Consider the following 13,581-nt stretch of genomic DNA (forward strand, 5'->3'; position numbering starts at 1 on the left):
ACATTTCGCTTTAAAAAAGAATCCACATTTGAAAAGATTATATCTATTTTATTTATAGGAAATACAGATAATCTCTTCTAAATTTAAATAAAAATCTATTATACTCTTATAATCATTTTAAATGTTTCATTTTAAATCAAATCAATTTCACAATTATTATAAAAAAAGGGTAACTACAAAATCCATAAAAATATTAGAAACACTTTTTAGTAATAATGGCGGGTAAGATATAGTTAATTATCTTATTCTTCTATGGGACAGTCTTTTTAAACCAAAATTATGTTTAAATACATTTCTGTTATAATTAAGATAAACATTAATAAAAAATCAACTTTTCTTCTATGGCGTTACATCTTGTCTTTCAAACAAAAAGGAAAATATGAACACAGATTATTTATACAAAGACATTGACTCTTGTGTATGTATAAGTAATGTACACCAATGGACTGAGGAATGCTAATAAGGTATGGGAATCTTCCTTCTGTGAAATGAAAATTGATCTTTAAACTTTATTACTTATAACATTACACTTTAATTTTATATAAAGTGTGAAGAGATTGCTCATTAAAGTAAAAGGCGATAAATATCTCTTGTTAAGAGAAATTTAACACAGATTGTTTTAACTTTAGTATTTATATGATGTTGTTTTTAGTGTTTATATTATGTTCCATTTCTATTTTGGAATTGAATAGCATTTCTGGAATACGTTAAAAAGTTAAAGACTGAAAACGATGGACATTTGTTCTTCGGTAAATTATTTATTACATAGGATTCGTGTTTAATACGCAAAATAAAAGATTAAGTTTATATAAATAAATACAATTTATACTAAAATTCAGATTTTTATTAAGAGAAAGGTGTAATAATAAAGGCTTTGATGTCTCTTGGTTACAGCTTTGTCATTTGATGTAATTGGATACCATGGCAATCGGTAAAGAGGACTTCCTATCTTTGCTTGCTCTCAAATTAAAAAAAAATTATTTGGGCATCATGTTTATTTACGGTTTTATTAATCAATTTATGTATTTGAAGACTATTTGCTTGAAATATAAATTAATTGTTTTAATATCACTAAGCAACTTCCAACTGAAGCAGAAAATGTATGTCTGAAGTCAGACTAGAACAAATCTCTCAATACAAAGCAGCTTTTATCACAATCTCAGATGTCTTATGTAATACGGCCCGAACCTAGGTTTCCGAGGGTGCCCTTATTAAGCTCAGTGACTAGGTTAAGCGCTTGTCTAAACTAAGTAACCATCGGACGAATCGCGGAAGCTATAAAACTCCAATAATGCTAATAGTGAACTTTTGTCACAAAAAAACGTTATCCAACGAGGCCGTTATACTTTATCATACCCATATTTGTTTAATTCGTGACAATAACAAATTTTCTGAAGGCGAACCAGACTTCTCGTTCACTATTTTCGGTCTAAAGTCTCATGAATATCTAGAATCTAATAACATGTGCACAGAAAAATTTTCGACGTTCATTTGTTCAAAAAAGATCTTTTTTATTTTTTAAATCTTGCAGCGAAGTCTACATCCCTTGTTTTAATAATAAAATATTAGCGTGGGACGGAAATATTTTTTTTTACTGAGTAATGTACATTACCTTGGTGAAAATAATTATTACACATTATAATAGTTATTTTGTAATGTGGTAAGGATTAATGTAAATTACAATGAAAATGCGGGAAATTTAACTTTGTCCAGGGTAAACATCATATCCTTTGCTAAATATAGACGCCCAAGAAGTCCCTCGAACAACGATGCTGGTCGGTCCGGTGAATGTAGCTCGGTTCCGGATTTTTCCATCAGGCACCATTGCATGAAACAACAGGCTCGGTACAAATGAATGGGATCCTGAAATCCATTTTTATTCCACTATTTCTTTGTTTTATTCTATTATAAAAGACCCCATGAAAGGAATATTTTTGTAACACATGGTGAAAAATTGGAACATATTTGATAACCGCCTGGGAAAGTTTTTATTGCTGTATAAATAATTTTAAACAAGAATAATTTTTTTTTTGTATAGTGTGCCATAAATCAATATTTTTAACAGGACAATACGTTAAATTTTCTCACTGCAAGCCCTAGAGATACCAAGTGAGTTGTATTTTGACGAATGTTTAAGTTTTTGAAGAAAACAAGATTATTATGGCTTTGCTTAAAATTAATATAGGCCATATATATATACACACACACACACACACTTATACATATATATACATATGAAGCTAAGGTACAAATGTACTATAGTGCTGATTTTTAATAAGTAACCTGAACTTTACAACTACGAATTTAACATTTCCTGATATAATACTCATTAAGTAATAAAATACACATTGCGTTAAACATACTTACTTTTGTTGCTTGATACATATATAAGAATGAGTAAGCGTTCCCGCTCACTCCGTGACAAATGCTGTAGCCTTTAGTGCACAGTCCACGTTGCCAAATAACTTCGCAGCTTTTTAACGCTATTTTAACATATTTCTCCTCTTTAAAAATCTGCGAAGTTGAATCTCGTATCAATACAAATAATATTAAAATAACAATTTTATTAAAGTGGCTTATATTTTTTACACGAATACTCGAACATTAAATAAAATATTACCTGATGGGCTAAAAGAAACAATGGAATAAATCCCGGTGCTCCGTGACACCATTGCACCAATCTATCCCCAGAACTGCTACCAAGAGAGGAGGGAAAATTTCCACTTGAAAATTGTTTATCAGCAAGCCAATCAAGTGTTGGTTTAATTAATGTTTTCATATCTTGTGAACTTACGTAATCACGTGCCTAGAAAAATGTTTTCTTAATTAGAAGACTGGATACACAATGCTGATTGCTTTCTTTTTCTTTTCAGCAAACAAAATCCTATTTGCAGGGCATAGGCCTCGACCAAAGATCGCCACGATGACCGCGCGCGACCTTTTTCTGGATTATGTCGTCAGTACACCTCATGGTGGACCTACTCACGCCGCATATAATGGCTGATTAGAATTAAGCCTTAAGAATTGAAGTCAAATTCAAAGTAGCTTTATTACATGGGACCGTTACAATAATCTAAAATCGTCAGCGTAAATTAAGTTTACTTTAGGTCGTAACGCGCCATTTACTAAGTAAAACAAACCAGTAACTCGGTGGGTTTGAAATTTTAATTGGTGATAAGATATTCAAATGCACCTCCTCATAATATTTTATAATACTAATAAATACTTTGAAATACGTGTAAGATCATATATATACACATAGTATTGAAAAAATAAGCTCCCCGAACATCATACAGCTCACTGTCCAGTTTTGTTTTGGCTGGCTCATTTTGCATCTAACATTGCGCATTTGTTTAAAAACTATCAGAGTGCAGAGTGCATGATCGTCTGATACAATTAATACAAAACTTAGTTATTAACGCAGTATAGATACTGCGTTAATAACTAAGTTTTGTATTAATACTAGTAATGTACTAGTAATGGTATTAGAATACCATTGAAGAAGGTGGAGTGTCTCAAATATTGACTTCAGAACGATTCCCGGTCAAAGATTCCCACTTTTTGGCTCACAGACCACTTTCAAAATTTAACTGGGTCCGGTGCATCCCTGTCAAAGATATGAAGATTATATTTAGGGAGATTGACCTATATTGATAAGTGAAATCAGGCTAAAATTTTAATACTTCACTATCGAAAGCACATAAATTTTCGTGGAGCCCAGTTTAAGTAAGAATTGGGAACCTGCATTTTATGTCTCACTCTACATATACCTCGTCATAATACCCCACACCGTCATATAACATAGATCCGTCGAGTCGCTCGTGGACCCACACGGGTCCAACTCCACCACTTTGGTAATTAATGCTCTCCGGTAACGACAACGGCGGCTTTATATGTGCTTTTCGAACACAATGACAAGGGTGCATATATGTCTATACACATCTACATAACCGTACTATTGTAGCTTACATTTACATGTCATTTATATAGACACATTAACATTTATACCTATGCCATTTTGAACTAGCTGGTTTAACAACTACACACGGGCGATACATGATTGAGACTCCTCTAACTAAATAGAACGCGTTGACTAGTAATGGAAAATTAAAGTAAATTCACTGGCCAGTACTATGACCCAATTTCAACTTATTCAACACTGATCACATAATATTATCCCATCACACAGGTCAACTCAAATATATAGGTGCCGACCCACTCCTTCTCGCTTTTATACTTCTTATAGACTATATTTGGGATGCTAAACTTTTTGATAGTCTTAGCCATTTTTCTAATCTTAATTTTTCTCAACCCACAACAGAATACGCATTTAAAAGATGCAAAAGAGTATTATTTTTTATCAGAAATTATTTTTGGACTTTTGGCACTAACATAAACATTATCTACAAATAATTTAACATTTCGGGCAATAAAGGCTCTTAGAATTGCATGAAAGACTTGGAATTTTTTTTAACTGACCTGGAGAAGCAGATATAATATTCCTGAAACACCATGGGCAGCCCCCAGATAAATCTTGTCATGCCATTGCCATAAGAGCGGGCAATCTGATTTCATTTGTGATGAAAAAGTTTTTCCTGATTTTATTATATCATTTACAACCTGAAAACCAAATAAGTATTTTATTAGAGTCAATCCCAATTGGTCTCAAACTTGTTTAGAAATTGTAAAACATTCCAAGTTAAGTCATAATAACAAAGTTTAAATGCTTTAATATTATATACATCCATAAATATTCACTGATACCATACTGTTTGAAATTTCCAGGAACATTTCAATGTATTTGTTATTTTAAAATATTATTTTTGGTTACTTTTCATACTAGCAAATGTTAATATTAAGCTCCATATAAATCTTTCGTTTATTGTAACATTAATAAGAAGCACTTAGTGTACACCTACAATTCAGTAGGTTTGAGGTGACTATGAAAAACTCAAAACTATACTTTCCTATTATTCCTATTATTATCACAATTTTCAAGTCTAAAAGATCAAAGTTAAAGCCATCACTAAAGTTTCATCATTATTATTTAGGAATTTTATACAACAAATAAGTACAATAAAAATATTACCCTTTCTATAAAATCTGATTGTATAAGATTGGCTTCAGGAATGTATTTCTTTACAAACAAAAGTGCGTAAAGATATCCAGCACCACCATATAGCAGCTCATTTGGTGACTGTTTTAATGAGGGTAAGAGATCAAGCAATCTGGATCAAAGAATTTTATGTATATTTATAATATTATACAATTCAACAATGAAGATATTCTTTCAGATATTTCATTTATCTTACAATGCAATTTACACTTAAATATTTGATACATATAAGGTACTCACCTTTGGGCCAAAGTATTGGGTTCAGGTAAATTACTTGGACGTTTGTTACCCAGTTTATGGGAAATAAAAGTTGCCAATGCAAGTGGTCCCGCATCACCACACAGAAAACTAATTCGATGTCCTTTTAAATTATTTAGATTTATAAATTGCAAGCTCATCTGTGACAAATAAGAACAATAATAATGAAGTTGAATACTGGCCTGTCTGTAGATAGATAAACACTAATATACTATTTATACACATAACCTATGCATTAATCCTTAATAAATAACTGGATTATTTATCTACTTATAACAAAAACATTTCCATATAAGAATTGATAAGTATTTGTGTCCTACAAATGACAATGTATTTAATTCATTCTTTTATTATACTTTAACCTAATAAGCAATAACAGAAGAATTCATGAGCCGTAAGCATCCATTACTTTACAAAAACTGAGTTCCACACTGCTGTGTCAGCTTTTATACTATAAAGTTATGAATGTTTAAAACTTATTACATATGGTGCTTGGGCATAATGGTATAAATTCATAATTTTTCGAATGTGGTTTTTCAGTAATCTAAAACTTTGGACAGTTCTCACCTCTAGCGAGACCATTGCTACTACCTGTGTGAGCTTGCATAGAAAAACTTAGATTTCATGAAATATTAGTTCTAGTATTCATTGGCTCTCAAAAACAACTTTTAGAAAAAAACAGAAGCAAGACTATATTCACAAAAAAATAATTTCTTTTAGATTCTAATATTCTTTGCTTAATTGCTTATAAATTGTTTTTTTTTTAGAATGCAAGATTTTTAGTTTACTAAAAATATTAAAAATAGCTTACTTTTAAGTAATTATCATTGGATTCATCATCTTTCATATAGCACATTATATAAAAAAGTGCTAGCCCGCCAGACCCAGTATACACTGTTTCATTTATAAATATGTCTTCATGCATTTTTGTCATTAACACATTCAACTTATTCTCTGTGTAGTTATGCAATTTGTCGTAAAATGTTTTAGATATCTTGAAAAAAAACATACATTTAAGGACAAGTTTTAAGTACAAATTAAAATGTCTAATAATGTAAACTGTTAATAAGTTAAACTACAAGATTAGTTTTTTTGTCGTTGATAACAAAACAGTAACTGTAAATTGACTAATTTAGTATTATAAAATATATCCCATAATATAGTATAAAATATAGCTAATACTCTCTATCTTAAATTGGTAAAATTTACTTCAATTATAAAGTATTTAGTGGCCTTTTTTAAAATAATTACATACGAACCGCGCTATAATCATCATTAAGATATACTTTTCCATTTTCATCACTAAAGTTATTAAAACTATTATTAAAGAACGTTTTTCGGGACATGTTTTTCTACTAAAAATCTATTTTCACGTCATATTCTAACACATAGTTTTATTTTTTCTTTGGATATGACAGTTGATTTTTTTTTCTCAATGTACTAACAGATAAAAAATGTTCAATAGCATCTAATACCTATAATACCTAAGAAAATCGTTCTGATTCTACTAGTCTTTCAATATCGTCTTCATCAAACCAAAGGGATCAAGTGAGAAAATATGTGTCAATAAAATGTAAATGAGAAAAACTTCAATAAATCTTGTTTGAGATCTTTAAGTTCATATGAGGTAATATTTATAGGTATCTAACCGGACTATTTAAATAAACTTAAATTCTATATATTTTCTATACTGTATGAAAAATAAATTTAAAATTTATTTAAGTATTGCTACAAGAAAGTGAAGAAAGTTCATTCACAATCATTTTCTTATGTGGTAAAAGATAAATTTATTTCAATGAATATTTTATCACTTTTAAAATAGACACTATGTAATCAAAGTTATATAACTGAACATAACAAACAAACATTGTATGTATGCCAGAAATATTAAATATAACCCAAAATCTCTACATTTATACACATAAACATTATAAATAATTAATAAAAACTACGTGTGAAATGTAAAATTTATATTCAAGTTTTGAAATAAATTGAATTATGTACAAATACAAACTTAATAAAAGATTGAACGAACAATTAATCATTTAAAATATATATCAAGATATATAAATATATTAAAATAAATAAGCTCCATATCTGTTACACGTTTTCCTAACCCGAAAATTTTTTTCAATAACTCCGTATGGATGTTGTTAATATCAAATCTCCGTATAAATGAACGTCATTAATTCTTCATTGTCTATTAATGTCATTAATGTTTTTGACTTCTACTTCCCGTTGTCAAAATAAATGATAAGAAGAATGTGTAGAAGAGCGCATGCGTCTGACAACGTTCGGCCATATTGTTATGACGCACACGAGACCATAGGTCTCCGCCAGTGACGAGTGTCCTCGCAGTTGACGTGGCTACTACGTACCGTCCCGTTCGCCCACTCCGGACGCAGCATACACGGTGACGAAGAATACGTAACTGGTGAGTGCCCGTACCGAACACATCTTGCGCTCTGTCACGGTCGCTTCGATTTGAGTTCATAAATATGGACATCCCTTTCGTCATTTTCTTTTACATTTTAAGTACATGTTTACAAGTATTGTAAATATGTTGCCTGTGGGCTAACATACGCAATAGGAAATTTTTCAAAGTATGACGCGATGATGCCGTTTTAGAATATCTTTATCAACAGTGTGATTCTTTAGCAACCTAAATAAAAATTGAACATATGTATTTACAAGTTTTGAGTATATAAAGTTCAAGGAATGCACAGGATGGTGACCTTGAATATTTTAGGTGACCTTAGTTGGAATGGACGGAATGGTGGAGGAAAACGGTACGTCTGGTGACGCGGGCGTTACGGATCCCTTGGTGAACGCTAACGCTGCTGCTGGCGCCGCAGCTTCCCATGTCGTCGTTACCAGCATCGTGCAGCTCACGTTGCCTGTACAAGCTCCATCGGCCCAGGTGTTTGTTTTGACAATTTTGGTTCCCTTTTATTACTAGTGTTTTTTTTTTAATTTTAAAATAACTTTAATGCTTAATAATATATAGCTATTTACCATAATTTCTATATCAATAACAATTTCAAAATATTACAAGTTTTTATTACAGGTTCAGTCAGTCATTCAACCAAATCAACAGTCAGTCATACAGACAGCTTCAAATATACAATCTGTGCAGTTACCAAAAGGGAATGTCATACTTGTTAGTAAACCAAGCTCTGTTATACACACAACCCAAGGGACCCTACAAACATTACAGGTATTATAAAACTAAGTGAACAAATTGTGTTTTGTGAGTTTTTATATATTAATAAAAATAAATAAATTGATCTGTAGATTAAACCTGAGCCAAATACTGTAGTGAGTACACAGGGACAGTCTTACAGTGATGACAGTGGTAGTGATGATGAAAGTCCGAAGCAGAAGTATCGTGAGATGTTAACTCGAAGACCTTCATACAGAAAAATCCTTAATGATCTTGGTGGAGCTGAAATTGCTGGTAAGATTTGTTATTTATAAAACAGAGCATGATGTGAAAAGCAAATCTTAAATGTAAATATCCTACTGATCAGGAAATTCTAACATAACTTTTGATAATAGTAATAAATAATATAAAGATTGTGCTTAAAATCTTAAGTTGGTCCTCTGTGATGATTTATTTATAAGAATAATCATGGAAATTTTTAATTATTAAGTGCATTTTTATTAAACTGCTATGTTGTGTGAAGTAATGAAGATCTTAATATAATTCATTTAGTGTTCTGTGTGAGGTAGAATGAATTAAGATTATTTTAATGATGCATAAGCTATATATCAGTATATATGTTACCATTAATAAATAAAACATATTTTATTACTATGCAATAAACCATGGTTAAGTGATATTAAATTGATACAAAATTGGACAATAAAACCATGGTACTAGACAAACCAGTCCAGAGTATAAGAACATGGTAATAATTACAGAAAATCGCATGGGCTCTAAACAAGGATGCGAGAACGAAGTGTCGCTGTCATCTCCTTTATCATTTGCACCAGGTCAGTTTAATGTGCTGCCACTGACACTCTTTGTTTGTGTGTGGACCTTTGTGTCACTAACCTGTTCTGATTTATTGTAACTAAACCATAAAAGGTTTATAACATCAATACTCATGTTCATATATTTTGTTATCTACATTTTGATATTTCACCAGTTTCATAGTCTTTGTTTATTCTTTAGGCCAAAAGTTTGCAAACTTGAATGTTACATTAATAATTCAAGGTTCAAGGTAAGAGATTATAAAAGGAATTCATTTGGTTTCTTCAATTTATGGATTTCATTTCCTACTTCAATGTAGTAGTATTCATTAGATGCATTTGAATTATAAAAGGATTTTTAAATATTTTAATAGTTACGTCTTTTGATTTCCGCAATATTTACCATATTTGTAAGAAAAAAATTACAAAATAATTTCTTTACTGCTGTAATGGTCCAAAATCATAAATAACAATGTTAATTTAATTGTTTACGAAAGAACTTATTGGGAGTGGATGGCGTCATCACGATTACTTCATGCTTACGTCATCCTTTAAGAATACTGAGACCAGTCACTGCTGTTGGAAAATGTTTGTAGAAAATTTTATTAGTCATGTTTAAATTTTTTTATGAAATTATAATATATAGCTAACATGGTATCGGAGTGCATATGCGGCGGATATGACTGCGAAATAGGATCATCCATACACTTGCTTCACATTTGGCCAAAGTAAAAAAAATACATAACATACAAGATAAGTTAATTTATATTAGCTTGTATGTAATGTAAATGCTACACTTTGTTCTAAATTTTGAATAACGAATGATTAATATTAGCTATTAAAAATTTTCTGTACTGTATAATCATAACAATCGCATCGTAAACAGTAACGTAGTTCTGTGTATCGATGCGCTAGTCTAGTCGCCGTTATTTTGAAGCGTTTGTTAATCTTAAATGCAACTGATTTTTTATATAGACTATTACAGTTTTAAAAGTAAAACAGTGCATTAGTATATACTTATTATAATTTTAGTCTTGAACTTGAACCGTGTTAATAAACATCTTAAGTTTGTGTATTAGAATCATTGCTTGATAATTTTAGTTACGAATTTGCAATGGTATGCTTAGTTTTTTGTCATTTTATTTTTGCTTTAGTACATACATTTTCGATAATGAGTTTCCTATGATAATATTTTCCGTATTATAATTTTGGTATTTTATGTTGTATGAATTACAATTTTCTCGTAAAAATAGATCTTACCCGCTTAGAACTAATCTCTAATGCTATAATTAGTGACCAACAGTTGAGAAAATTTTAATGTCATCATTTTTTTTAAATACGATATATGATAATACATCTTCAATGTACTTCAAGTAATTAATTATATAAATTTCTTTTTGACTTTATTCGGTCTCAGATCTTATGGGTATAACTAATTCCTGTTTTAAATTTCGGTTTACAGATCGTCTAAGATTTTAACTTGAAACTGTATACTGTATAGATATATCTTTGATGCTCTTTAGGAATAAGCAAACTCATAGATGTTGACGACGCACTCATTTATTGTTGCATCCTAGTCCTTTAGTTTTAGGTTTGAGTGGTTCATGTGATGTTAAAAATGAGGATACGCACATAATCTATTAAAATTTTAAAGATTGACATAATTAATAAGCTGTACAATTATTATTTTCGGTTTAATCAAATAAAAGCCTGACATAGATTATTTCGTGAGTCGGCATTGTTACAAACATATTTTCCTTAAATATATATCTCACAAACATAGATAATAGTAATATTGTTTCAAAGCACAATCTTTATATAATTAATACTAAAGCTAAAACGAACATTATTCCCGCTCTGTCGATCATTTAACAAATGTATTTTTTTTCTTATTTTTATTAATGTATTCGTCATTAGTTATTCCAGCGGGTGCGCTGCAAACAGATAGTGGATTGCATACATTAGCTGTCTCAGGAGCCGCCGGTGGCGGTGCTATTGTCCAATACTCTACAAACCAAGACGGACAGTTTTATGTGCCGGGTTAGTATTCTAGTTTGGATTTTTTTACCTAATATATACTTTAGGGTATAATCCGAAACTTGTGGAAGAAACGAACAAATCGTACTATTATTTTAGGTCCCATCTTAGAAGACCAAACGCGTAAACGAGAGCTCCGGCTACTGAAGAATCGCGAAGCTGCCAGAGAATGTCGACGAAAAAAAAAGGAATACATAAAATGCTTGGAAAATAGAGTAGCCGTTTTGGAAAATCAGAATAAAGCTTTAATTGAAGAGCTGAAATCCCTTAAAGAACTTTACTGTGAACAGAAAACGGAATGAGGCCCAGCCGGCTAAACAGGTGTGCCGCTGCCCTGCCGGTGAGACATTTGAGGCACAGTGTCAGTTCGTACTGCGTTTGGAGTATACCTACTTGGTTCCGTCTAATTAAATATTAATTAAACGCATTTGCCATTTTTGATATACTTTTGAATTCACCGTAAGATATTAGTTTATTTGACATTTGGAAGTTCCGCTGACGAAATTAAAATAGTTTGCGTAATCTCTTAGTTATATATTTTATAAAAAAAAATTAAAAAGTAGGCTAATTCTAAAGCGCAGTGAATGTATGTGTACCACTCGGTGCGAAAACATTTGGTGCCGTAGAAAGATCGAGTCGCTCTATGATCTTTTGACAATATTGTAAGGATACTTCTTATCTCAGTAGTTTGAACTGAAACGATTATACAGGGTGCCCTCGTTGGGTGTCAATAAATTCTGTGTATATTTTATGTAAATAGGAAGAGACACACAGCGATTCTTTTCAAGAGAAGGGAAAAAGTTCATTTTAAATATATTCAATGTTTAAGTAAATCGGCGGGGAGAGTTTGTGTTTTAACATTGTTATACTTTATATGTTACACTGTTCATAGCTATGTTTATCTACATGTTGTTGTTTTAAATATTTTTGTTATTTCTCTGAACACTCACGTATGTGCATGCTCGACGTACTGTTCGTTATATCGAATAATAATACCTGTTTCTCCTTTATAAATAAATACGTTTTAACTCTCTAATGTTAAAAAACGACGCCTGTCATTGTATGTACCATTCCAAAACAAGAACAGAGAGTTACTACGATGGAAAGTTTTGACATTGTGCCATTTTCTTTTTGTTAATATATTTTGACATTTGTACGATTGTAATAAAACTGACATAGAGATTAAATTTATTTTATTGTATTTCGCAATTGCTTGCGGTAATTATATCGTAATATTTTATATTTTACTAAATCTTACTTACAATGTGCGTCTTTATGAGTTTTCTAGAAAATTATTTACATACACTTGCTTGTGATAATCATTTGTCAATATATATATTTAGGTTTGACATTTTTATGTATATAATGTCGACAAGTCTCAAATACTTGCCGTGGCATCTTAAAGGATGTGTGATATTGTAATTTCACATTTTATTAACTGATTTTGACAATTATTCGACACTTTATTGTCTCTAAGATTCACCAATTATTATTTTATTGATTCTAAAAGTCGCTTAAGTATTTACAACACTATTCTTTTTGTAAAGTATAAGCCAAAGTTAATATTTAGTTATTTTGTGCAATATTTAATTGCATTGTATAATAGTTTTATGTAATTTCTTCATATTAATAAAATAAGATGAATAGACGAGAAGATTGTAAATTGTGTAAAGATAGTAATATAGTGTATAAAAAATGAATTATTTTGTATATACACAATGTAATTTTAGAATGGAGCTGATGGCATATCACCAACAATAATTCTCACTTCGAAGTCTCTTAGTATAAAAATATGTTGTTATATATATTCAACGCCATCATTTCTTTAAAGTTCACAGATTATATTACTGTATTTTTTGTGGAAGGGTAACTTTAACTATCAGAGATATATTTAAGGTTTTATAAAATGGTATCATCTGCCATGGTAGATAGATTGATTTATTTTTCAAAAATTTTGAAACATGTTAATAGAGATTAACATTGTCATTTTATATTTGTGGTCCAATCTATCATGGCATGTGATTTTTTAAATTAATGATAATTGTGGAAAGTGCCTTTAAATTTAGATTAAATAAAGTTTATACCAACATAGCTTTTTATGTTAACTTATGCTATTTATTAATATTAATAATATTAATTGTTTGATGTAACATCATGATCTTTTTTTTATTTTCGTACAAGTTTAAAAAAATATG

General features: G+C 30.4%; 2 protein-coding genes across 8 annotated transcripts; one reads left to right on the forward strand and one right to left on the reverse strand.

Annotated features, from left to right (window-relative positions):
- Window positions 1-241: 241 nt before the first annotated feature.
- Window positions 242-6,756, reverse strand: LOC137930346 (lanC-like protein 2). Of its 2 annotated transcripts, none has more exons than XM_068773584.1 (8): window positions 6,634-6,756; window positions 6,186-6,368; window positions 5,357-5,514; window positions 5,090-5,228; window positions 4,480-4,620; window positions 2,621-2,806; window positions 2,368-2,514; window positions 242-1,863 (listed from the first exon to the last, which is right to left on the reverse strand). In XM_068773584.1, the coding sequence occupies exons 1-8, from the start codon at window positions 6,718-6,720 to the stop codon at window positions 1,678-1,680; spliced, it is 1,227 nt and encodes a 408-aa protein (XP_068629685.1). In that variant the 5' UTR covers window positions 6,721-6,756; the 3' UTR covers window positions 242-1,677. The 2 variants fall into 2 exon arrangements, with proteins under 2 accessions (XP_068629685.1, XP_068629686.1); XM_068773585.1 differs by having other exon boundaries at window positions 6,630-6,685.
- An 844-nt stretch (window positions 6,757-7,600) lies between these two features.
- Window positions 7,601-13,517, forward strand: CrebB (Cyclic-AMP response element binding protein B). 6 transcript variants are annotated; one of them, XM_068773398.1, is made up of 7 exons: window positions 7,601-7,808; window positions 8,101-8,294; window positions 8,442-8,591; window positions 8,669-8,831; window positions 9,299-9,370; window positions 11,267-11,389; window positions 11,486-13,517. In XM_068773398.1, the coding sequence occupies exons 2-7, from the start codon at window positions 8,139-8,141 to the stop codon at window positions 11,686-11,688; spliced, it is 867 nt and encodes a 288-aa protein (XP_068629499.1). In that variant the 5' UTR covers window positions 7,601-7,808; window positions 8,101-8,138; the 3' UTR covers window positions 11,689-13,517. The 6 variants fall into 6 exon arrangements, with proteins under 6 accessions (XP_068629499.1, XP_068629498.1, XP_068629500.1 ...); XM_068773397.1 differs by having other exon boundaries at window positions 8,124-8,294; window positions 11,486-13,516; XM_068773399.1 differs by lacking the exon at window positions 7,601-7,808 and having other exon boundaries at window positions 7,817-8,294; window positions 11,498-13,517.
- The last annotated feature ends 64 nt before the right edge of the window (window positions 13,518-13,581 follow it).

This window comes from Battus philenor, unplaced genomic scaffold (genome assembly GCF_028537555.1).
Source record: "Battus philenor isolate CCGP_79_NKW_IND1 unplaced genomic scaffold, ilBatPhil1.0.hap1 SCAF_6, whole genome shotgun sequence".
NCBI lineage: Eukaryota > Metazoa > Arthropoda > Insecta > Lepidoptera > Papilionidae > Battus > Battus philenor.

Excerpts from the sequence above, each read along its gene's own strand:
- CrebB (XM_068773398.1), top strand. The coding sequence starts at position 8,139 with ATGGACGGAATGGTGGAGGAAAACGGTACGTCTGGTGACGCGGGCGTT. Across the intron at positions 8,592-8,668 it reads GGACCCTACAAACATTACAG|ATTAAACCTGAGCCAAATAC; the intron begins GTATTATAAAAC and ends ATTGATCTGTAG. Across the intron at positions 9,371-11,266 it reads TCCTTTATCATTTGCACCAG|TTATTCCAGCGGGTGCGCTG; the intron begins GTCAGTTTAATG and ends ATTCGTCATTAG.
- LOC137930346 (XM_068773584.1), bottom strand. The coding sequence starts at position 6,720 with ATGTCCCGAAAAACGTTCTTTAATAATAGTTTTAATAACTTTAGTGAT. Across the intron at positions 6,369-6,633 it reads TTAATGATGATTATAGCGCG|ATATCTAAAACATTTTACGA; the intron begins GTTCGTATGTAA and ends TTTTTTTTCAAG. Across the intron at positions 1,864-2,367 it reads ATATGTATCAAGCAACAAAA|GATCCCATTCATTTGTACCG; the intron begins GTAAGTATGTTT and ends AATGGATTTCAG.